This window comes from Sturnus vulgaris, chromosome 7 (assembly GCF_052056855.1).
Source record: "Sturnus vulgaris isolate bStuVul1 chromosome 7, bStuVul1.hap1, whole genome shotgun sequence".
NCBI classification, from domain to species: domain Eukaryota; kingdom Metazoa; phylum Chordata; class Aves; order Passeriformes; family Sturnidae; genus Sturnus; species Sturnus vulgaris.
Genome location: NC_142249.1, coordinates 605,587 through 631,639, shown reverse-complemented (window position 1 = coordinate 631,639; position 26,053 = coordinate 605,587). Strand labels below are relative to the sequence as shown.

Below are 26,053 nucleotides of genomic sequence, written 5' to 3'. Positions count from 1 at the left end.
CAAACTTCCATATTTTATCCTTCATTCTGAAAAGACTGTGATAGAAAATACAATTAGCAGGTATTGTCTTTCAGCACAGTTACTGTTAGATTACAAAAGCAATGAGCACATATTAAATTTCTCAACTTGTAAGAACTGCTGTAAATATTTATCGCTTTCATTGCACAAGGGAACAGCTACTGTCATTTCAAGACCCAAATCAGCTTCTTAGGAAGAGAGGTTATAAAAAAGCCAAGGAAAACAAAACCCAAAGAAATAGACTAAATCAAATTGTTCCAGTTGCTTATATCAGTCCTACTGCAGAGCTGATAAAATAATTTTGATGTAGCATTGCATTTTTCAGCCTTACCATCAGTTTACCTGGGTTGACTTCTGTGGAGCTGCTCTTTTTTGGCTTGAAAATTATTCACATAAAGCCTTCCAGATTTCCATGTGACCTTGTCCAGTCATACTAGAAAAGAAAAATAATATTTTTATTTTTTGAAAGCTTTGTCAAGAAGCATCATGCAGTTTACCTACAGACCTGCCCTTCTTTTTTTTTTTTTTTTCCCAAGAGAATTCATAGAGCAGGAGTGCAAATGATCCAAAATTAGCAGTTGCTATGATTATATAGATCTGAGTCTGGATGGTAATCACTTGAGTCTCACACATCCATTCAATTAATAACAGACTTTCATATTAAAATATAGCAGGGCTGAGGTTTTAGCTTCAATTTTCTTTACTGTTCCAAACCAAACCCATTCTTCTGTAACTTCACATTTAAGGTTTTGCACTGAATATGCAAAGCCAGTTATCATCTTCTCAACTCTTTATCCACTGTGAATAAACCAGTTCCCAAATAACGAGTCTTGTTAGAGTAATCCCTAAAATGAATTTCAAAAAAGGGTGGGCAGAAAAGGGGAGAAGGATCCCTTTATTATGCAGAGAAATACAGCAGTATCTTTGTCTAAGACAAGTCTTTTCTGACAGAAATCAATACAAAGGACGAGAAATCAAGATGAGGTTCTTATTACGAGAGATGGCCTCCAGAATCACAGGGGAGAGCCTCATGCACAGGCTCTGCTGTGATGTGCCTCATGCCCTCGAGCTGTAACAAATTACTCCATGAATTTCTTGCAGGATTTATCTGCCACTGCTCAGACCTCTGGGGAGCATTTCATCAGTGGCATCACTGACCTAATAACAGGGGATCTAAGTAATAGCAACTTTTATGGAGGCTGTGTGTTATTCCCACAGATTTGGGGATGGGTTTTCGGGAGGGAGGAGGCAGCGAGGGGTAAATGTGCTTTCATAATAGGTTTACACTTTACTGATTAGCTTTGAATGATCTTCTTGCTCTGCCTGCTGACTCGAGTACTGTCAGAAAAGGAATTGGCCAAGCTTCATGGTGAGTGAATGAGACTCCTGAAGCAGGGGTGAGGGGGTTCCTGTGCTTTATTTATTCATTTTGAACATTCCTAACAGTCAGCCTGGGCTTTGATGCAGAGGGAAAGAGAAAGAAATAGGAAGTGATGGTGTTATGTTTCTCTTTTTTTCCCCAGCCTGTTTTGTGGAGCTGAGTTTACTGCCAATATTCCCGTTCCTGGGGCTCCCTGGGCAGCAGGGGATGGGGAAGGGGGAGGCAGGAGGGAGATGAATGGAGAGAGGTTTTTGCACTGAAACTCCACAGAACAGGGAATGTGTTCATTTGTGTCAGGCACTACCCGTATCACGTTTCACACTTCACTTTGCTTTCTCACAAATCCACTCTGCTTTTTCTGGAGTCAGTGGTGAAGCTGCCAGGCAGTCCATCAGCAGTGAAGCCTGGCCAACAGGGCAGAGAGGGATGGCATCTCAGCAGTGCCTTCAGCAGCACCCCCTCTGCTCTGGCTGCGAGGAATCGCAGCTCTGAATCCATCCAGGCTCACGTTGCTTTCCAGTCCCATCTGGCTCACCTCAACCTGCCAGCAGTGCTTTCCAGGCAACCCAGGAGCATGGACTGCAGCCTCCACACAATATGGCAGCCACTCATGGAACAGCTGAAGGGAAAATTGCTTAAAAACCAGGTTTGTTGCCATGAGCCACTCCAGCAGACAGTTGTCCAAGAGAAATGCCAGCCTGAAGATCCTTGGAACACAGCCAGAGACATCACCAGCCCCTTGATCACAGGCCTCCCTCCACACAATGCCCTGTCCATCTGGAAATACCAGTCTCTTCTTCTCTGCCATCCTGCAGGGGCAGTCCTGCTGTACCCAAAAAATGTCTCTTTGGTATTTGGCACTTGATATTCATCACAGAGAGGAGTTGCTGTCCACAAGAGCCATCTGCAGGTGGGTGAAGAACCATTCTCTTTTCACCTGATGAAAATTGTCATTACTTGTTTTCTCTGTCATCAAGATAGGATTCCCACACATCCACTTGCAGGTGACATGCCACTCAGGAGCAGAAGTTACCAGCTAGGAGCAGCTATGAGCTCGTGGTAAAAATCAGGATATGGGGACAAATAAGTGGTTTTCTGCTAATTCCACCAGATGAAGGTGAGCTGCACTAAATTAGAAAGAGATCTGTACCTGCACTGTATTTTCTCCTGTCCTCACCTGGAGTTGAATATCTCTTCACCTGCCCTCTTGTACTTTGTGCAGTTTACACGAACAAAATTCTCCTGGGAATAGCACTAAACAAGGAGATTCTCCTTCTGAATCCCTCTGCAGGGTTGTGTCTCTTATCCAAATCTTCCTCAGGAGAGTGAAGACAAGCTCTGAATTATGGAAATGAAGCTCTGAAAGAGGATGGCACAACCTGGGTTGTCCTCTGCCCAAACACTTGGTCTTCCTGCAAAAGTAAAGAGGCATTACTAGAAGAGACAATGTCTGGGGTTGTTTTTTTTTTTTTTTTCTATCAGTAGTTTCACCTCTGACAGAGCCAGCAATCCCAGGTTTTGCCAAGGCAGTAATCTCTGTATCCCAACAATCAGTGCTGGTGCAGAGTGCTCTCTGAGTGCCTCTCTCCCCTCCCAAAAGGCTGCAGGGACAGCTTCCATTTAACATCCTTCTCCCTGAACACAGCTGAGCCTGCTCCCAGATGCTGGGAGTTTCAAAATCCAGCAGGAACAACCCAGCAAAGCCTGTCTGGGACCCAGCATAAATATCCTGGCAGGCAGAGCGTGCTGAGCTCCTCGCTGCAAGCAGCCATGGCAGTGACTTAGAGTACATCTGTGGGAACTGAAATCCTGCCTTTGGGCTCCCTGCTGAGACAACCTCCAAGGCTGATTAATTAACATAATTAGGAGCTGTAAACATTAATGGGTAATGTTCAAGCCTTTCCTAGCACGTTCTTAAAAGCTTCCACTGAGTAGTTATCTGTTGACTAATTTTGGCAGGCATCTTCAGGGCTGGAGGGAGCAAGGGAATGGAATGCAAATGCACCACTGGCTCATGGGAGGAGTGAACCAAAGCAAATAACCCACTGGGTTCCTTTAATAGAGGCAAAATAAGTTATCAGAAACAAGAGAATTGTTTGTTTATGATGGGGGAGTGGAGCCAACAGCTCTGCAACCTGTTTTCCCATCGACTGGAATGAACTACCTAACCTGAAAGCCATTTAAAATAAAACAACAACAAAAAACACCTTCAGGCCTTTCTTGTTTATAGGAACACCAGGCTGTCATCTTTTTAGAAGTGTGAACCCCTCTAATTCCAAAGGAGGGACAGCTGTTATGAAGTCCACCTGCAGTTAATCTACTTTACTGGGTGTCCATGGATTTACAGGAGGCAGGGGACACCTCTGGAAGCTTCTGTGCAGTGCCTCCTTCAGTGCAAGCTCGGAATTTATGAGTGTGCTGACATTAATGGAGGCGGCTCCATGGCTTTGGGGAGCACCAGCAGGATTCATCTGTTTCCCACACACAGATAAATCTCGGTGGCAGGTATCTGAAACAGCAAGGCCACTTGAACCCTGGTGTCACACCTCCAGAGAGGCACTGATAAGATCACCAGTTCTGCTTTCTGAATCATCACAAACTCTGAGATACGTTGTCTTTCCAGTTTGACAGTTCGATTTATGATTGCCACCTCTGTGCAGTGATTGAAAACACATGCAAAGGGCTCTTTGCAATCCTGAATTTTGCTCATTCAACTATCCAAATTTCTAAGGAATGAAAAGAAGATTTTTAAAACATCACAGGTGCAAATCGAGCTCCCCAAGGGGTTTTCAGCATAGCAACTCATGCTCCTGAACTCTTGATTTAATCACCAAGTTCACCAATGCTGCTCATAAGCACATCTTCACCAGCTTTCCAAACACTGTGATTCCTTTCACTCAAGTGATGACACTCAGGTATCTCAGATCATAAAGTCCTTAGGGATCTTCCCTGACTGATCTCTCCTTTCCCTGAGACATTTTGCATGCACTGACAAAAGGGTCAGATTCTGATGTTATTTAATTGTCCTCATTCTAAGCAGACTCCCATTGACTTCCAAGGGGATTCACAGAATAAGACATTGTTGGTTTTGAGCCTTTTTCAAGTCTGTTACAGCCAGGCAGACTCACTGAGTCTGTTTCTCCAAGCAGTTCACCAATGCAAAATCAGGGAAAAAACATTTCAGTGCCGTGGCACTTTGGGCTTTCTGCCTGTGATGGCGTTTGTCCTCAGCATCTTTTGCAGGAATGCTCAGAACTTCAAGCATTTGTGAGCTGATACTCACCTCTCCATCAGGCAGGATTTGCACTACACACCTCTCACCATGCTTGCACACAAATTATGCAGAAGCAACATCAAAAGCTCATTCAGATCTCAACAGCCTCACATCAGCAAAGGCACAACGAGCACGGTTCTTCTACAGACCAGGTTCTTCTCCTCCACTTTTCTCCTCAACCTGCTTGCTCCCAAATCACTTGTCCAAAAAGGCTTTACCTCTTCCCCACTCCATTCCTGCCCCAGTTTCTGTCTCTGTAGTTTTCAGCTGTAGACCAAAGGCAAGGTTGTCCCCTGCCTGTGTGAGTTTTTACAGGGATGGCAGAGATATTTCTGTTCCAAAAGGCACAAGGACCAAAGAGAAAGATAAAACTCCTTGTTCTAAACCATGTGAGCAAAAAGATGGGTCCAATTAGACATCTTCATTTATTTGGATAATTATTATGCCTTTAACTATATTAATCCATTCTTTCAGACCTGCCCATCCTGACCATTGCTCTGTAGGATAACTCCAGGCTTCTCAATTTTTGATTGGTAGCACTCTAGAAGCAAAACTGACCATTACAACAAATTGAGGCTGGATTCCCTTTTCTACCTTCTTCAAATGGCTGCAAGTGACCCACAGATACCCACATACCACTGACCTTGAGGCTAAGCCTCCTGCTTAGAATTAAAGCTCCTAAAAATATTCCCTCCTTTATACATCCCAAAGTCTGGAATCAGCTAAAGCAAATAGCATTAGTCTGAGCTGGCCCATTTGAACACAAGAAAAGTAAAATCTGGTAACTAATTAGTTCATTTTCCTAAAGCACTTCATACCCATCTCCATAATAGTTAGGAATTAAAAGTCTGAAAATGCAAAGTGCTCCCGACCTAATGCAGCAGCCCCCCCACTGAGATTCCCAAGGACACTTCCCAAACATTAGGTTTATTTGTTGTCATAGATACTCGCACAGACACAAACATCAGTGACACCCAGGGACTCACACTTGCCAGCAGCTTGTTGGAATACAGCTCTACATGTCTGAAAGGCAGGATTGGGCTTTTTTTTTTTTCCCCTGTAAAATCCTGCAGGCTGTGCCCATTCAGTTGGTGTGTTAACTTGCTGTCCTCCTCTATTCCTTTCTCAAGCAGAGTCCTAACACAGCAGGCTGGGTTTTTGAAGGCAGGAACAGAGCAGTAGGGTGTTTAAAACTGATAACTGGGGCCTGATGTTCACCTTGGAGCTGGTTTCTCTTTCAGGAATCCAGCTAGATGCCTACTAGGCTTGGCCCAGGGGAGCCTGCTCTGCCATCTGATCTGTTCTTGGTTTAACCAGCAGAGTGTGGACCTAATCAATGAGGGAGGAAGGAAGGGAGGGAGGAAGGGAGGGAGGAAGGGAGGGAGGAAGGGAGGGAGGGAGGGAGGGAGGGAGGGAGGGAGGAAGGAAGGAAGGAAGGAAGGAAGGAAGGAAGGAAGGAAGGAAGGAAGGAAGGAAGGAAGGAAGGAAGGAAGGAAGGAAGGAAGGAAGGAAGGAAGGAAGGAAGGAAGGAAGGAAGGAAGGAAGGAAGGAAGGAAGGAAGGAAGGAAGGAAGGAAGGAAGGAAGGAAGGAAGGAAGGAAGGAAGGAAGGAAGGAAGGAAGGAAGGAAGGAAGGAAGGAAGGAAGGAAGGAAGGAAGGAAGGAAGGAAGGAAGGAAGGAAGGAAGGAATCCCAAGGAGAAGGGGAAGAGACCCAGCCCAGCTATTATTTCACTCCAGTGTGCAGGGAGAGGTGTCTTCTCCAGCAAGTTAATACAGAGCAGGAGGAAGAACCAATTTTCTCCACTTCCCCATTTCCAACAAGCAGAGATCTGCTGGGATACAGAAACAAGAAACAGAGAAAGAAAAAAGAGCCAGGAGTCCCACTGGTGCCTGGTAGAAGCACTGAAGAGCCAGTGTCTGGCAGAGGAGAGGTGTTTAATGGATATTCTGGGAAGAGAAAGACGAAGAAAAAGCTCAGAACTAGGAAGAATAAAAACGAAAGCAAAGCACAGAGCAGTGGCTCCCAAGCTACAGCCCTTGCTCCACAGATGGATCTCTTTGGAGAAGCAAGCAGAGGAGGTGGAAAAGACATTTTCAGCCTTGGCTCTGTAGAATGCAAAGAAGAAAGAAGGTAAGTGGGGCAAAAAAGAACCGTGGCATAGATTGACACAAGCAGAGCAAAGGGATAGCAGAAGCAGTCATGAGGAGCTGGAGAGGCAGAATCAGAAGAGAAGGCATGAAAGAGGCATAAAACTGGGGAAAAAAAACCCCATGAGTTACCATTTTGATAAATAGGCACAGTTAGGACCAAAGACTGACAGAAAATATGAAGTGTTTCCAAGGAAAAGACAAAAGAGCAGTTCACAAATGTCTATGGCAGCAACTTCAGGTGAATATATTAAAAAATACTTGATTGCCAAGAGGCTGGATTTGACTTGGAGAAGATGAAGGAATCAAGTTATGGCTGGGAATGTGGCTGTGGATGACAGCCTGTTACTCTTTCTCCCAAGAGAAGAAAGATATGCTTAATTCTGAAATCTGGTTGTTTCCCTCTTTTCACTGGCAGGGGGTTTTTCCAAGTTTGCACCCTGGGGACCACAGCAGTGGAATGTCTGATGGAGTATAAAGCTGATTCAGGGCACTCTGGCTTCAAGGTGCCAACAGGATTATTTAGCAAGCTGCTGACAAGTTCCTGAAGTGCTGAATTCCAAGTGAATTCCAGGAGGCTTGCACCATCTAGCAGAGAAAATTCCAGGCTTACACTGCAAATTGAACGAGGAGGAGCTGAGGGGGAAGAAGGACACAGGCAACAGGAGCAGGTTGTCCCCTAAACCTCAAGATCTCCATGGTGGAGTAGCTGGAACAGGCTGTAGGTGACAGCAGAACACTGATTGCAATCCCAGGGCTGGGAAATAATGGCAAAGGCACCTGAGACAAAGCTTTTATTTTTAAATTTGATTATTTCCCTTGAGAGCACTAGGCTGCTGCTTTGTTAGGTGGGCAGTGTGGGTTGGTAAGCACCTAGGGAAGCTCTTCCCAGGACAAAATTCACATTAAAGCCACTCTATCCAAATCCTGTACTTGGATTCAAGGCTGAAAAGGTTTGATGACTATTTCTGTGGGCAGAGCAAGAACTTGCCTGAAACCTGAGTCTCATCCATTCCTTCCAGAGCCAATGTGTTTCAGTTTTACTGGCAATTTCAGTGTGGGGGAGATTAGTCAGACTCCATCAAGCAGGTTGTTTTTATTATCCAGGTCAGAGTCCAGGGCTTTTAAGTCATGCTGCATTTCAGTCTTGTGCAGAGACAACAGAAATTCTAATTATTTATAATCATTTACTCTAAAAACACCCAGCTATTATGGTGTGTGTGCTGTGTCAGGCAGCCTTAGGATCATCCTAGGCTGAATAAAAGACAATTCATAGGGTATAAGGGAGTTTAGGTGGTTCTTCTTAGGGGCTACTTGTACAAAATAACTATATCAAGAGTAATAAAAACTAAATTAGTAAGATCTTGTGCCAAATACAAATGTGTTTGAATTTCCCCATCCCTGGGAGTGTTCAAGGCCAGACTGGCCAGGGCTTGGAACAACCTGGGATAGGGGAAGGTGTCCCTACCCAGGGTATGGAATGAGATGAACTTCAAGGTCCCTCCAACCCTTGATTCCATGACTTGAGCAAAGGGTGTAGAACCATAAAAGAGCTGGTTCAGTATTTCCTGAGACATTTATGGAATAGCAGGAAACTGCCTGGCCCTGAAATCTGTTCAAGTACTCCCTTGTCTCTTCCCAGAGCCCCTTACTGACTCAGTAATCCTTTGGTGGCTTGGAAAGGAAGTTTACTCTCTTGCTTTGTGTTCCTCATCACACAGGGAAAAGAGCCCTTCCGAGATTTTTTTTTTTTTTTTTGGACAGCATCTCTAATCCAGCAACCAATTCTGAAGATGCTGGTTTAAGGCATGGTTGTAAGCGAAAGGCTGCAGTCTGTGTAGCTGCAAGAGTGCTCAAAGTATTCCAAGTCAAAACACAATTGTTCCAAAGGAGCAAATTCCAGAATTGGAGCTGTGCTGTTGCTTACATGTGCTTCCCATCACGGGCTCAGCTCTCAGAGATGCTGGAGAGGGGTAACTCTATGTCCAAAATATCCTTCCACCTCCATCCCCTCCTGGGAAACCACATTTAGCACGTGGCTTTGTTCCTGTCTGTGGCAAGGCTGGCAGTTTGGGAAGCCTGGGAATGAGCGGGAGCAAAGGGGGGAGCGGCTGATTGCTGCTCTCCCACGTGTGTGCCTCATTCCCTTCCTGTCCCAGGCAAATCCTCCCATCCTGTACCCCAGGGAGCTCTGCTGTCCTGCAATAAGGCCATGCCAGACAACTGATCCTCTGGAGAGGCCTGTGAAGCAACACAGTCACATCTCCAGGCCTGGAAAACGACACAAAAGAGCCCTAAGATGGAGCAAAGCTGCCCTGCAGGGCTCTCCTCCCAGCTGCACTTCCCACCCACCTTGCCTGTTCCACCACTTTGGGGAAATTACCTGTGGTTGGGCTCTCTGCTTCTTCCAAGAGCAGGCTCCGGCTCCAAATTCCCAGAGAATATCCCTTATATCCCTGGTTCTCCAGCCTCTTTACCACGTTGCCAGCAACTCTCAGCAGCACCGACCCAATCTACCAAAGAAATTATTTACAAGTACATTATTAAGCCATCATTTAAATTAATAGTAATAAAAAAGCTGCACTTTATGCTTATTTTTTATTAAATCTGAGTGCATCCTGCTGAGTAACATGTAGAAGGATTCAGTCATTTGGAGAGGCAAAAGGTATTCAAGTCTATCAGTCTGCACAACTGCAGCCAATTTTGGGAGACTATAGATCATGCACCAGAGACACACCAAACACGTACAGGACTAGAACACTCCAATTTTTTCTCTCCTAAAACTAAAAAGGTGAGAGTTAAGGAACTTGGCATCTCCAGGCATTACAGTGTGTTTCTTGGACTGCAGAGATGACGGGGGTTTTGAGCTCAAACTCCTGATAAATGGCTGCTCTTAATACCATGCCTGGCTTAGAGCTGAGCTCATCTGGAATGTTTCTCCTTGTCTTTTCCCACACTTTTTAAATACCAAAGTGGAGGTTCTAAATCGTTTTTCTTTCTAGTGAGCTCTTTGGTTATTAGCATTTGACCAGGAGTGTAAATATCTCTAATTTCATAGATGGATTCTGCAACATTCTCACTGGTTTTACATTCTGTGTATATCTGATGGGGGATTTATTCCAATAAGGCCGCACTAGCCAATTGAGATTAACATGGAAAAATCAAGCACTGTGACTGCTTTCATCTGCATGAAATTGCCTCAGATTTATCATTAAATAGTTCATTTATGCTTTCACATAAAGCACAGAGAACCAGCTCTCTTGAAGTGGACAAGAAGCTGTCCCTGAGCTACGAGTGTTCCCTAGGGGACAAGAAGGTCAGTGGGATCCTGGGGTGCATCAGGAAGAGCATTCCCAGCAGGTCAGGGGGGATCCTGCCCCTCTGCTCTGCTCTGCTCACCTCTGGAGTGCTGTGCCCACTTCTGGGCTCCTCAGGACAAGAAGCTCCTGGAGGGGTCCAGCAGAGGCTGCAGAGGTGATGAACGGAGTGGAGCATCTCTGAGGAGAAAAGGCTGAGGGAGCTGGGGCTCCTCAAGAGGGGACCTCTGTAATGTGTCTAAATATCCAAAGGTTGGGTGCCAGAGCATGGACCAGGTTCTGCTCCATGGGGCCCAGCAATGGGACACGAGGAACAGGCAGATGCTGATGCCCAGGAGCTGCACCTGAACAGGAGGCAGAACTTCCTCCCTGTGCAGTGACCAAGTGTCCAGAGAGGGTGTGGAGTCTCCCTCGCTGGGGATATTCCAGAGTCATCTGGACACAATCCTGTGACCTGTGCTCTGGGATGACCCTGCTGGAGTAGGGAGGTTGGACCAGACCCTCACTGTGGTCCATTCCAATCTGACCCATTCTGGGATTCTGAGCAGTGAAAGACTGTCTGGTTACATGCTTAAAAACTTTGAAATGCACCATTTTCAGCTTCTCCTTTCCCACTGACCTGTTTTCCTGCTGCAACACAAGTGCTTTTCAAGGCAGTTCAGTCTCAGCTGCAAATAGTGATTCCAGTTTTAAATGGGTTCTCAAGCCACTCTCCCAAGCAGTATTGCAATGCCTGACGAACTTGGTCACACTCTGTCCTTTAGAAACTCCTCAAATTAAATTGTGGTCAGGCAGCAGGTAAGGGGCACAGTGATTCATGAGTGGGACATGACACAGTGGCTGAAGAGCATTTTTAGCTCAGGGAGGCAGAAAATGAGTGATGCCAGCCTGGGCTGTATTTCTACACTGATAGCACAGGTGTAAGGCAGAGACAGAGCTACTGAAATGTGTCTGATGTCACCTCGGATCCATCCATCTTCATCACACTGGAAAAATGACATTAATGAAAATCACATAATTTACCCACAAGCAGGGTTGTCTAATCACCATATTGCTCCTACATGTACTGCCTATTCTAGTATTGAAAAAAAGGGTGGATCCAAGCTTCTCTGCTCATTCCAGGCTCCCATTCCCCATTTTCCAGGCAGATATAAAGGGTGTCCGTGCTGCACAGCACACACAAGGAGACTGACATGCCCCAAGAGCACTGCATTATCTTCAGTGTTAAGTGATGGGCCATGGCAAAGCAGTGTAAAGCAGCCAGGTTAGAGCCTTCTTCCCCTCCTGTGGAGATGCATTTTGGTCCACCTTGACTCCTAAGAAGCAAAAACAATTGCTCGAATTTCTCATAAACAAATCCCATAAAACAAAATGCTCTCTTATACTCCGTTTCACTCCAAATCCCAAAGAAACTTGTGATGTTGGAGGGCAAGTTATTTCTTTTGGCTGGCCTTGCTAGAAAAAAATGGCATGCTTTATTTTCCTCTTTACAGGATTCATATTGTGTTAATAAAGTACTCTTGATTCCCTCTGGCTGACTCTGCAGGAAAACTATTCTCGCAAAGCTTCTAGTCTGGGTTAAAGTAATATTGCTTAAAACTGCCCATAATTGTTTCAGTCTCTTAAGTTTAATGCTGAGCACTGGAAATTCTGCCAAATTTGAGCCAGGATTGGGTGTTCTATGCTGGCAGGGTAAGCTGACCAAAGGTAAGGAATTCACTAAATGCAGGGGGAATTTGACCTCGTGTTTCTTTGAGCCAGCTTCTGTATTTCTGACCTTACTCTGAAGAGAATGGAGAGATATGAGAAAATCAAACCAGATGAGAGTTTAATGGGAGTGCTCATTATTCCGTCAGCCAAGGCCCCCAGCCCTGGAGCAGTCCCTGAAAGCAGCTCTGCCTCCTCAGGAAGGACTCACCCTGCTCTCTGCATTCCTTGAAAGGCTGGAGACAAGCAGCAGGAAGCTGACACTGGAAACGAGCCCGGGGACAGCCAGACTGGGAAGAGGGAGAGCAGTCCTTCACCCTTGGAGACAGTCCCTGGAGGAATGCAGCTCTGATGAGCACAGGATCAACAGCTCCACGAGAGAAGGAAACGCACTCAAGGAACTTCAGACCTGGAAAACCAAACATGGGGGCAGGGCTGGATGTCAGTTTTCCCTCCAGGGGCAGGGATGGCACATCCAGGTGTCCTCAGATCCATCAGGAGATGCTTTCAGTGTTATTCCACAGCTTGCATCAGCATTACCAGCAGCTCTGCCCGAGGCTGTTCTGCACTGCAGGAGTCAAGCCGAAAACCTTCCAGGGATCTGCTTTCCAGTCCCTTTAATCTTCCCATGCTGTGGTGGGTACATTTAGTGTCCTCTAGGTTTGTCTGAGCCTTCAGCACAGCTTAGTTAGTACCAGCTCTTGCAAAGCAGTTCAGTTGTATCAGCCAGAATCTGTTTTTTCCCCAGTCCTCAGTTAATTCAAATGTGAGCTCTGAGAAGACTTTGGGCAACATTTTTTCAGTGTGTGGAGGGACACGCAATATCAGAGCACCAGAACGTTTCATGAGTGTCAATATTACAAAACTTTTCATCTGATTATAGCAAGTTTTCTTTTAACTTGGGCTAATATTGGAAGAATAAGTCACTTTGGTTTTCCTTGCCATTATTCATGCCCAAGCTGCCTTTTATTCCCATTCAAAAACCTCGGAGTAATTTGCAGTGCTACCACCCATGCCTCCAATTATCTCAAGGAGAAAAACCTATTGCCATTTTAAACCAGGAATGATTTGTCAGAATTTTGAAGGGGAAAAAAAAATTTAAAAATCCTTTTCCCTCCTGGTTTTTACAGCAGGAATCAGAATAATCAGGAGTCCTGGCAGAACCTTCCAGCCCACCTGAAGGGGAACAGAGATTCCCATTTTTCCATCACACTAATTACTTACTGCTATCCCTGAAAGAGCAGAAGGATCCTCGGAAAGGTAATGCCTTCATGACAAAGCAGAACAGACTCTTTTGCTGTAAGAACTCAAGCAGCTTATGAACAACTGCACTGGGTCAGCCAAAGGTCTACCTTTCCTGGCCAGTAACACCACATGTAATAAAACTATCAGGGAGAATTACCACATTCCTCATTTAGATCTGTCCCCTCCAACAACTGTTCCCAACTATTACTTGGCTTTGAAGTTCTCTTCTCCCATTTCAGATCTAAGGCAGGCACTGGGGACTCAAAAGACCATTCTAATTATGATAGTTACTATAATAAAGGATATCACCTTTCCCCACAAACCTTGCGTCCTCATTCCTCCATGGGAATACTTTTCCTTGCACATTGTTGGCCTCACAACACTTGATCTTCAATTTTCAAAGCTGAATATTTATGCAGAACAATAAAGTTTCTGATCCTCCAATTACTCTCCACTGAAATGCTTCCATGCATAACAACCACACATACAAGCAAACACTGGGAGGATCAGGACCTGAGATAAAACATCAGTTGTAATGTGTCTGTGTCCAAACTCATTAAAGATGATAAGAAGCCCATGGAAATCAATATTGCTTTATGAGTAATTCTGTATTTGCCCAGGCTATTTTTTCTGGAAGTGATTTTCAAAGAGCTAAAGGGAGCACACACTCAAAAGCAAAAACAGAAAAGCACCACAGCAAAGACACCTAAAATAAACCAGCGCTGCTATTTAAGCAGTCTGAGAGAATCCGTATCAGGTGGGATTACAGAAATAGGCAAAAACTACAAAACTGATGAGGATTTTGTTTCTTTAAAGAGCTCCCCATTCTTCATTTGTGTCCCTTTTCTGCACAGAACACCCCTCTGTCCCTCTTCTCAGAGCTTGCACCATCATTCATGCCTCCTCTTCTGCACACAGCCCACATCCTTTCTTCCCCTGAGAAGAGTTAAGCACTCTTGTTCCTCCAAAGAACAATTTATTTTTCCTGACAAGGCCTTTTATGCAATTAGCTGGAGAAGCCATAGCCAAAAAGAAAGAATAACACATGTAAAGCCACGCCAGAGAACAGAGTAGGTAGGAACTTGTTGAGTCTATTACCAGACAAAATGTTTAAATCAATGGTGTGTTCTCATAAATCAAAAGCCGTATTTAGCATTTAGCTCTAACTGTAACCATGCCTGAGCAATGTGGAATAGAGAGAAAACACTTTTAAAAATTTGAAGCTCCTGAAACGAGGAAGGGAGGAAGCAGCAGATGAGACAAGCACAATGCAGGGTCATCTCCAGATAAAGAATTTATTCTACAGGTGAGAATGGAGGTGCCACAGCATTCAGGGCTGAGCAGAGCCTGCCAGTCACACCGACTTGTGTCTGGTGGTGATTTGGAAACATTACAGAACCATTTGAACCTAGTTAAAACTTGGACATTTATGTGGGGTTTGTGCTGTACAAATATTGAGCCCAGAAGAGCCAGAACTCTTTGCTACAGATCTGAGACAAAAGGATTTGCACTGCAGACCATAAAAGATCGTTCTTTTTCAATTACACTTGACAGGTCTGAGTTACTGTAAGAGGAATAGGTTTGGAGCAGTAACAGTGAACCAGAGAACATAATGTAATTTGAGAAACAGCACAAAAACCTCATCACATCCTTTTATTTTTCAGCTGGGAGTGCAAGATTGTATCTTTTCACCCCTCCATCCTTGTTCATCCCTTTACTCTTCCACTTGAGCTGCTTTGATTTAGATTTAGGACTCCCATTCATCCCAATTAGATGGCTTTTCTGTAAAGCTGCTTTCCAAACCCATGCTTTGCTTCCGTTGACAGGATTTCACTGCTTTCCAGAAAAATAATAGATTTCTCACATACCACAGTTTCTAAAGGTCCCTTCTTCAACAGCATCCTCCTCAGCACAGAAACCTTGAGCAGTTGTATTAAAGCAGTGGCTCTGATCCAAAGAAGGATCTTTTTGCCTGCTGTGACTCCAGCACTCCTCATTTTATTTGCAGCAGTGCAATCACAGCTCCTAAGCAGAGGCTGCTGTTCAGTGCCAGGGAAAGGGAGCAAGTCACTCACAGGACCGATGCTCGGCTCCCTGCCTGCAGGCTTTGGGCTCCTGAGGCTCTGAGGGCCTCCCCAGGCTGCTGCTGAGGTTTGTGTCACAAGGAGGAGGTTTCTTCCCAGGCCTGTCCTTCCTTCTCACCTTGTTTACTTCAGTTCAGCCACTGAGTCCAGTCCCACCATGTGATTTTTAAACTTCATTTGTTCCTTTAGGCAATTGCTTTTACTAGAACTGCATCCTCCCTAAGAAATCCAGGACAATTCGCTTCTGCTTTTGCTTGCAGTGCTTAACACATTGTCAGAGCTTCCACTGAAGCAATCACACTGAAAATAAGACTTGCTTCTTCCACTTCTTGCATTTACACATTTTTATGAGACACTGGAAAAGTACAATTGGATTTTTTTTCCCCTTGCAAATGCTGAGACAGTAATAAGTAACAGATTCACAGAGTTCTGACTCAGATCTAGGTGTCTCTGACATGTACCATGTCTTTCAAATATATTACACACTCTAATGCTTCTGTTATCAAGAGCTTAAGCCTTTTTACGTTCTCCTCTCCCCATCAACAGTGGAACCAGGGAGGATTCCCACCACAAAGCTCCCATTCACACTTCCCACAAAACAAAGCAGCCTGCTGGGGCTCCAGTTGGGATCAACTTCTTGCATCATCTGGGTTCATTTTCTTACCCTATTATTACCTCTAATCATGAATACTTCAGTGTTTCTAGGAAGTTTCAAAAGGGGAAGGCAGTTAAAAATTATTTGAATAAATATTATTGTGACACAAGCTCAAAATCACAATGTTTGGGACCTCTTCCTAATTCAGGAGCTATTCATGGGACACAACTGGTGGGACGTTCTTCAGCCCTAGATGATGTGCAGCTTATCTGATGGCACAAAGATATAAGAATTTTAAATTCTAGAGTGGTTTCGGTAAGAAGGGACTTTGAAGATCGTTTAGTTCCACCCCACATCTTCCACTATACCAGGTCACTCCAAGCCCCATCCAAGCTGGCCTGGGGCACTTGCAGGGATGGGGGCCAGCCACAGCTTCTCTGGCTGCTCATTTTATCCTGGTGTTTCCAACTGCAAACTAAAGAATTTAGGTCCAGTTGAATCCAAATTAACTTCCTAAGGCAAATGCATGAGACAACCCATTGCGATGGCTCAGAGTAGAACGCTGCCAGAAAGTGAAGGGGGAATGAAAATTGAGATTCATGATGTTTAAAGTGGACTTTTGACCAGGAAGATGAATGGCTGCATTTTTCTGGGCAGATTTACAGGCCAAATGAATCCCTGGTTTAACCTCTGAACTCGGAGGGTTTCATAAAGGGAGGAATTTGCCTATTGGGCTCACGCGTGCGAATTCCCAGGCATTACAAGATTGAAGCTGTGGTCATTTCAACCCAGAAGAGAAAGAGGAAAACCCACAAGAGGGTGGGTAGGGAAATAAGATTTAAAAGTGCTGCTTCCAGACCATCAGACAGCAACAGATACACTGAAGACAAAACCAGATGCCCTGGAAGAATTAGAACATCAAAATGTTTGATACACTGTGCTCTCAGGTCACTGGTGACCATGGAAAATCACATCCTGCACTGCCCTCAACCAGAAAATCCCAGTTAGCCCTGACTGCTTAGTAACTGCCTGACTCTCCTTCCATGGAAAGATGGGCATTGTCTTCTCCTCACCTCATTTTTTGACACAAGCACCTGCTGAAGTTGCTACCAAAAGAGATGAGAGGAGCCACATCACCCCAAACAACTGCACCAGCTCCGAGGAGAATCACATAAAAAACACAGATTATAAACCAGAAAAACCTTCCCAATTTCAGAATATTGTAGAATTTCTACAGCACTCAGATATTCTCATCATACATAGCCAAAAGTAAATATACAGAATGGTTTGGTTCGGAGGGAACCTTAAAAATATTTTCATTCCAACCCCCTGCCATCTCCAAGAGCTGTAAATGGTTTAAAACTGGAAAAGGGAGCAAAAATACCAAATGCAACATTACTAAGTATTGGAAGCTAGCCCTGGTGTCATGTTCAGTGGGCTCCCAGCTGATTCTTCACCCACAGTGCATTTGCCTTTCCTTCCTCCCAGCTGGCACTGAAGTAGCAACAGCCTCAATAACAGATTTTGGTAAGTTTTTTACTGTAACCAGACTTGTAGCAGCATTTAAGGTTATGTTTAACATAAAACTAAGCTATTTTCTGGCTGCCTCTAAAAAATAGAACACGAGCTAGCATTGAATAATAGATCATGCAGGGTTTTGAGGCCAAAATCCCATTCTTAATGGATTTTTGAAAACACACTAACACTGTTGATGCAGGCTGTTTTCTGGGAATGCAGTGACCAGCGATCTGTTTGCATACAGAACTTGTAACTGTTGAACAAGTCATAGCTCCCAAGCACAGATGAATGTTTGTTGATTCTGTCTAAATGGTGGTGCATTAATACCAGCAAGAGATCCCAACCCTACACGTGGTGCTACAGAAACAGGACAGATGCTCTGTTCCAAGAATCTCAGCTTAAAACTGAGCCTGCAGCTTAACAGCAGCTTAAGAAGGTCCCTGAAGGTACCACTTGTTTTTAAAAATGTGAAAACATTTTTAGGAATAGTGTTGACCTTTATTTTCTTCTCTAGGGAAATTTAATTTCATTTAGAGGAAACATAACTGTGCTGTTTGAAAGTAGCACAAGGGTTTTTTCTGCACTGTCAGAATTTTCTTTGGAACAGAAAAATCTTCCTGATGTTACCAAACAAACAAAATCTTATAGATATATTCCACCAAGCAACAAAAGGAAAAGAAGTTAAAGGGTGTTATCAGTATAAATGGCCTTTGGGATAAAGTTATTATTTAATAACATTTTTTATAGTATCTTTTAATCCCTTTCTGAAAGCTCCCTGTGTTATCCATGAAACCTTTCCACAAAGTCACTCATCACCCCTTCCCAACTTCCATCACCATCAAAATCTATTGGAAATTTAGGAGTGGTAATCCTGACATGGAAATGCAGTCTGGAACTTAGAGATTAAATCCTGATCTAAGCAAAATAACTTTTCTCAAAAAAAAAAAAAAAAAAAAAAAAAAAAAAAAAAAAAAAAAAAAAAAAAAAAATAGAAGCTGGATGTTGAAAGTAGAGAGTAGGACTATGAACATAAAATAAAGTAAAATAACATAATAACCATGCCCAGAATGGTTTGGGTTGAAAGGGACCTAAAAGCTCATCCCATTCCACCCCCTGCCAAGAGCAGGGACACCTTCCACTATCCCAGATTGCTCCTAGCCCTGTTCAACCTGGCCTTGGGCACTTCCAGGTATAAACAATTTAATCTACATCTCTCAGCTAGGAAGGAATCTGCAGTCCTAGGAATTTCCTTAAGAATTTGCAGTTTTTGTTGGGCTATAGGATAAGAGACACAGGTTGGTAACTGTCTCAGTTAATTTACAGGACAAAAAACACTGCCATAAGAAGCTTCCCCACTATCTAACATCTTTATCAGCCAGGTGAAACATGATGAATTTTAATTCCTCTTCCACTTTTGTTTCTCCCACAGACATATCACGGGCAGGTTTCCTGACTATCCCCCTGAGAAGACAGGCGGTTCCAAAGCTATATTTATTGAAAAACATCCAGAGCAGGTACTGTCCCTCTTCTAATGAAAAAAATGTCATGATGCTGGAGAAGGATTTGCCACAAAACATGTCTGCTTATTTAAGTAGCAATTTTCCCTAACAGTGGCTGTAGTTCTTCAAGAACCTTATGGTTAAAATCTTTTTGTTGCAAGTGAATGTGTTCGGTTTTTTCCCAGGGTGTTTCCAATCAGGTACCGAAATCTGTTCCCTTTCAGGCTGTGCAGCCACTTAATCACGACTGAAGGTGCTCAGGTGATGGAAAAGAAGTAGAGAACAGCAGCAGTGAGGAGTTTCTTATGCAGGCAGGGCTAAACCTTGATTTATTGCCAAGGCTCATTAAGCAAATTTAACATCCCAGCAAAGGAAGTATCTCAGTTTATCTTGTGTGTGGTAGTGAACTCGGTTGTTTTTCCCCCTCTTGATTTCTCTGGCTAATGGAAGTGGCTGATAATCTCGTCCTCTGATCGTCTGAGTATCATGCAGGGAAAGTGATTAAGCCCAGCTGAAGGCAGTGGTTGGCACTTGGAGCCTTTTCCACCCATCCCGATCAGCCAAGTGGGATAATGAGTCTGTTGGGGGAAAACAGGAAGCAGGATTTGGCCCCTGAGTGAGCCAGTGTGCTGGGCTAGGAAAACTAAGAGATCAAAACCTGAATTCTGTGATCCTGAAAGCTCCACCCCTAAGATTGTTGCATGGTTTAGAGGATTTTTTATAGAATTACAGAAAGGTTTGTATTGGAAACGAGGTAAAAATCATCTCATTGCAGCCAGCCTGGCACCTTCCACTAGCCCAGGTTGCCCAGAGCCCCATCCAGGCTGGCCTTGAATGCTTCCAGGGATGGGGAGTTTTGGATCCAGTCCTCCCTGGGATCACAGGGAGGAGCCTGGGGTACACAGCAGTCTATGTGTGGTTTGGGGGGATGTAAGGGCAGGCTAAGCCCAGCATTAACCATGAGCTAACTTTGCTAAAAATACAGCAAAACTGCTGCAAACAGCTGCCTGTGCCCCACTAAAACTTTGGGTTTGGGGCTGCTCCTGGTTTTAGCCAAGTCCAGGGGCTAAACCCTGCTGGGCTCTGCTGTTCAGGCAGACAGAGGGAGGGAAACCCCTGGTAAAGATTTCAGCCCCTAAAGCAGAAACACGTGCCAGAGTCCAGAAGTCTTTGTTGGCTGCTGGGAGCAGCCAGGAGCCAGGCAGCCAGTGGGGCTTATTGCTACCATCAAGGATTAACACAGCTCAGGAAGAAAACACCAGAAGGAATTATTCTGGATATGGAGGTAGATTCTGGAGAAATGGATTTAACCTTCCTGTCATGCTCCCAGCTTTCAATTCCCACCTTCAGCTTTTTTTCAGTTTTGTTGCCTTTCCTGAGCGTCTGTTCTTTCTTTGCATGAAAAAATGGAAGCCAAAAGTCTGGAGAGGTTGTTTTACTGCTAGTTTCCCCTGCACCCTGGGAAAAAACCTTCCTCTATTTTCCTAACAAATTTTCACTAGCAATTATCTGATTTTCACCAGTTTAGAAGCCTGGTTTTTTTTCTCCCTTTTTAGCCAGCAGAATGTGTGTCACAGCTTTAAAAGATCTCCACAATGCAGTTGGCCAGAGAAAGTTCAGTGCAATCATGATTTTACCTGAATGTCAGACAAGTAAAACATTTTTTGTTCCACTGAGTCAGCTGCCTATTAAAAAATCCCTGAGGCCACTGGGTTTATTCCACACACTGGTCTACTGGGCAACATAGGAAAGGAAATCCTGGCCCCATGGAAGCTGATGGGAGTTTTGTCCTTGATTCCAGGGGGGACAGGAGTTCACCTCTTGTCTATATGAGCTCCTGTGCAGGGGTTGGTTACTCCCAAGTCAAACTCCATGAAAAATCAAAACCGAACTCTATTTAAAAAGTGAGCATTTTATAAGGCTTCAGTAAAGACACTTTGGGGAAAATAAAATACAAATTAATCACTTCACGAACCATTGCTGCATTATTATACATTCTATATTTCTTGATCCTTTGACAACCCTGACCTTACTTGACTTTCTAATGTAGCTGGCCTTCTGCACAAACTGCTTCCATGACATTTTACAAATACCTTCCCAAAAGATGTGCCAAAGACATCCCAATGCAGAGTACTTGGTGCTTCGGTCAGAAAAATAGGTGCTGTCCTTTGAAAAGAAGCTTTTCTCTACTTTACTTACTCTTCAAGACAAATTTAACTTTCCAGGACATCGGTGTAATCTCTCTGCATCTGTTCCAGATTTCGATCCCTAATGGTTTTTTAAGTTTTGCTCCACAGATAATCATCAGATGTGACAATTTTTAGCTTTGTTCTTATCCTGCTGCCAACAAAATTACGATCTTTTCCTGTAGTTCATTAAGTCTCATCACCATGAAAATAAGCCAAGAGAGTTGCCATTTCACAGGCATTTCCTCCTCTCCCAGCTCCCCCTCATTTCCAATATTAAATAACATTCAAAAACAAGAAGAAAGGTGTCAGAGAAGAAATAAAAGCCTTAAAATATCCTGAATATTTAAAGTTAACCATGCAGGAGGAGGGAAACTGTACTTGACCTCTGTTAAAATTACATAATTAAAACATTCACCTACAGACAGCAATCCACCTTCCCCAGAAAAACCACACCAAAAATCCTCCATAAAAAAGAAACATTTCCTAGGTTCCAACAAAACTTCTTTCTATAGAGTTAATATTCCAAGAGAGAAACTTTTCCCTCCAGGAACACCAGGCTGTGTCCCTGTAAAGTGTTTGTGTTCAGCCAGGCTCTGAGGCTGCTCTCACCTGCCACAGCTGGAGATCCAGCATTCCCAAACTCTATCCCTGCTTTGCTTTTATGCCCACAACTCTAGAAGGCAAAAAGTTCAAGTAAGGTTTTCTTTCAAGCAATAAGGGAAGGGTCTATTCCTGAAGAACATTTACCTTCTTTGAGTATCATTTTACCTGAGCCAACACCAAATTTCTTGTGTCTGAGGACAACAGAACAAGTGAGTCCTGCTGGCAGCTGGAAGTTTTCTTATGCTTAGCTCATGTAAACCAGCATCAGACATTTTCATTCATAGGCTACACTCTGGCTTAGTGCCCAGTTCTTTCTTCTCCCCCCAAAAAAGGAGACTTGCACTGAAAGATTTTAGAAACATGTTTGAACTTATATAGGAATACAAAAGTCCATTTAACTTTTATGGAGCATCAGTTTTAAAGGAAAATGTCTTTTCAGTCACTGAAGAAAATGTTACTGGAGAAGAATCATTACTGGTACAATAGAAGTCCTAGGAAAGACCAGGAAAAAATACAAAGAGGCTAAAATTCGTGTGCTCCTACTGAAACACAGTCTCTTCCTCAGTATTAAGACTTTGCTAACTTTCTGCATCATTTCAACAATGGACAACCTAGCAAAGAAAAGGGGAGTCCAAAACAACTTAGGAAGACATCTACTTCTCTCTCCACTGTGAAGTTTTCTCCAGGAGAAAAAAAAAAAACAACAAAACAAACAAACAAACAAACTACACTAAAATGTGGGTGAATCGCCTACTAATCTCAAACTAACCTTTGCTTGCCATTCCCTTTCTTTCCTCCTCTTCTGTCAGATTGTTCAGGCATCTCCTTGCAGCTGGAGGGGAAGTGGTTCTGTATGGAAGAGCAGAAGCCACTCAAGGTTAGATCCAGGGGCAGCTTCCCCCAGCTGCCAGCCCTCTGCACTCATGGAGCTGCTTGGAGCAGAGCTGAGAGCAGAGCTGGGAGCAGAGCTGGAGGAGCTGCAGCAAGGCCAGGCACAGGGACAAGGGCACTTGAGCTGCTCAGTGCCATCACAGCATGTTCATGAGAACAGAAACTCTGTCTCACCCCTCCCAGTATCATTCATCTGGGCAAAAACACCAAAGCAAATCACTCAGAGTCTGGATGCACTTAACATACTGCCTGCAGAATGCAGAGGCACTGCTGCAAATGGAAACCTTTTGTCAATCACGTGTGTGCTCACAGGTATCCTGCTGGATAAAGCCACCCCTGAGGTGCTGGGAATGGTTCTGGTTACCCTTTGCAGGCAGAGCAGAGCAGAGATGGAGGTGACAAGGTTGGGTTTCTGGCTGAGTAGGAGCACTGCAGTAAAGGATACACTCGGAGTAGCTCTGTTGGTTTTGGATACAACAGGCCTGCTGGGACACTAAAAACCTATTTTGAACTCCAGTCAATCTGTTAATCTATCCCAGGGAATGAAATGCTTCGCTGCTTATCACTGCAAGATGTGACTGAGCGGTGCACGGGGCTTGGATTACCATATTTAATTAAATGTAAGATACTGAAATGCTTGGGGAGAGACACTTATGAAACTGCCCTGGCTGCAAAGCACAGCCCTTGTCATTGTCCCCTTCCAGCATCCAGTACATTCAAAGGTGTACTTGAGAAAACAAACATTTTCACTGTTACAGGAAACACATCTTACAGTTTGAAATGTTTTCTCTTCTACTCTTTCACAGTACTTCCCGTATTAGTGGTCCATTAATAAACTCCAGTGGATTTTCTGATTTACACTCATTAGTAAGTGATCTTAGAATTCCTCTCAGGGACAAGAAAGCTGCCTAGAAACAAGAAAAGCAGAAGATTTTCACCCTCTGCCTTTTTCAGATAATAAAGTATAAATCGCCAGGAACTAAAGATATGGGAATTGATGGAGCTGTCTGTACCCAGTTATCAGTTGCTACTTGCTTGCAGGGATAAAGATGCTGAGCTCTCCCTGTGCATCTGTCAGGGTTTGTCACAATATCTCCATCCAATCTCCCTCACCCACTAGAACAATTTCAGTCTTCAGCCATATATTGAAATTAGACACACCTAGGGGCAGCCTTTTAAAATCCATCCCTATAAAATATCAATCAGCATTACAAACACCAGGACAAATTCATAATCTGGGTCTGAGTCCAGAGGGAACTTTGAGTTGTGTGTCATTAGAATATTCTGCTTCTGGGTGGCTTCAGGAACTGGTCTCACTCCATAAAAGCCCTCATGATTTGGGACAGAGAAATCAGCCTTTTCCTAATGGTAAATTGGGATAGTCAGCACCTGTGCTGGAGTTTGCAGGGGGGGAGTGCCCTGGGCACAAAAAGGCTTCTCTGGGATGGTCTGGAATTCTGAGAGTGCAGCCTGCTGGACTGTAACAGGGTGGTATCTGCACCACCTAATTAGTGGCTTGTCTGAGGTTTCTTCTGTCTTCACTCAGAGCCAGGATTAAAAACACAAAGGAGATGAATTTTCTCGTGTTTGGGCTTGGGTGTTTATTAAATCTTATCTAAAGTACAGAGAGTTCTGCAACACTTCCAGCCACCAGCTAAAAGTGAGCAAAATGGAGGAGAATCCAGCTGGCTACTGGATCTCTAAAGCTAAGATCTCTTAAAGCTAACCAGTCCAATAGAGAATTAACACCTATATTATTTATACTTCTGACTCAATAACCAAACTCTTGCGCCCCAGAGTGCAGCACTATCCAACCAGAAACTACTGCCTGAAACCATGGAGAAGGAAGAAGAACACAGAAAGGAAACAACACCAAAATCCTCCATCTTGCCCCATACCTATCACTATATTATGAAAACCTCAAATTTAAAACCCTTCAGCATGTGAAATCTGTTTAACTACACAACTGTCACTCTAACTCCATCACTCAAATTTGGAAGTCTTCTCCAAAAGCAGTGCCAGGTCAAAAGCAGTGTTCTCTAGGGGGTCAGTACCAGAAAGCACAGAAAGCTCAAAAACCCCACGTTTCTGGGATCCAGCACTGGATATTGTGTTTTCCCAATCACATTCCTCCCTGTGTCTTTCAGGTCGCTGAAGAGCTGACTGGCAAAAAGGAGGCAGTGAAAAAAGAGAAGAAGAACGGAAAAGAAGAAGACAAAGAGGCCAAACTCCAGAAGGCACAAAAAGCTGGAAAGCAAGTAAGGCAATGACAGCAGGTTGTGAAGCCAGAGGCAGAGCTCATGTGTGGGCAGAGGCTGTTTAGTGACATTAAACTGGTCACCAAAGCTCCAGGCTCAGGTTCAGGAGGCAAAGAACTGGCTGAGGTTGGTCTCTCTCAGCCTTTCCATGGCCTCAGTGATTTTGGGGAGCTTTTTACCTCTCATGTTTTAGGAATGGCCATGACTGAGCTCCATGGGAAGAGCTGATGGAGGTGCAGACAGTCAGGGATATAAATGAGGGCAAAAATACACTTCAGGGCTTTGGGATCATTGCCAGGGCAGTCAGACAGGTAACAAAGTGGGAACCAAGCATTCCCACTTTTAATGTGGGTACAGAGAAGTTAATTACTGCCAGCCCTTGCAGAATTAGGAATCAAGAGCCTTTGTCTCACTCAGATACCCACCTCTTGTGTGCATTTCAAACTAATTTTTAAACCACATCAGCCAGCATTTCATAAACCTGTGAATAAAGCCATGCATTTTCAGCCCACGTTCTCAGGGTAGGAACTGTTTTTGTTCCAGATGTCCAATACCCCCTGAAATATTTGAGATAAAGAGCTGCTTTCACAGCAGACACGCTTCCAAATTATTTCAGGAGCAACTTCACAGAGCAAAACACCTGTAAAAGAGAGCAGTGACCAAAGGGCATCTTCAAAATCAAGCTGTGCAACAAAAATTGTCAGCTTTCGCTGAAACAGCAGCTTTTGTTTCTCATTTACTTCACAATATAATCAAAAGTTGAAACAATATATATTTTTTTAATAAGGATCATTAATCTCTCACTAAATATGTGGAGGAGAAGGGTGCATTTTCTAGGGCAAAGCTTACTCTTCACTGCAAGTTTTACACAAATTAATTTGAAGGCCTAACCCTAGAACAAATATATTTCAAAAAAATTATGCTTTTCTTGGACAACATCCATTAATATGGCCAAAGCTCTCAGAACTTTTAGCCAAGAACCTAAATTACATGAATGGAGGAAGGATCAGTCAATTTAATTGGAAGGTAGATACCTAAATGTTAACTTGTAAATGAGCATCTTGAAAACACTATTTGGGGGTTTGGGTGGGTTTTTTTTTTTCCCTTTGTAAATGAAAATACACAGCAGGCTGAAGGAACAAAATCATGAATGTTTTTCAGGGTCTTTAAGCCTGATTGCTTAACTTTGCTAACTAGGAAGGGTTGTGGCTGCTCCTGTGCAAACAGGAGATGTTTTTAAATTCTAGTCACACGTGTCTTCAGTCAGTCACTTGTTATTGTGACCAGTTTGTTGGGTGACACTGTCAGGGCACTGGTGAAGCTCCT

At 43.8% G+C, this 26,053-nt stretch overlaps 1 protein-coding gene across 4 annotated transcripts in view; it reads left to right on the top strand.

The window, feature by feature from the left end:
* The window catches only part of DRC11 (dynein regulatory complex subunit 11), a 98,103-nt gene that overhangs the window by 31,748 nt on the left and 40,302 nt on the right, over window positions 1-26,053 (top strand). For all 4 annotated transcript variants that reach the window (XM_088167532.1, XM_088167534.1, XM_088167533.1 and 1 more), the window contains exons 7-8: window positions 18,717-18,801; window positions 24,617-24,727. In XM_088167532.1, coding sequence (XP_088023658.1) covers window positions 18,717-18,801; window positions 24,617-24,727 — 196 coding nt within the window. The remainder of the gene's footprint in view (window positions 1-18,716; window positions 18,802-24,616; window positions 24,728-26,053) is intronic.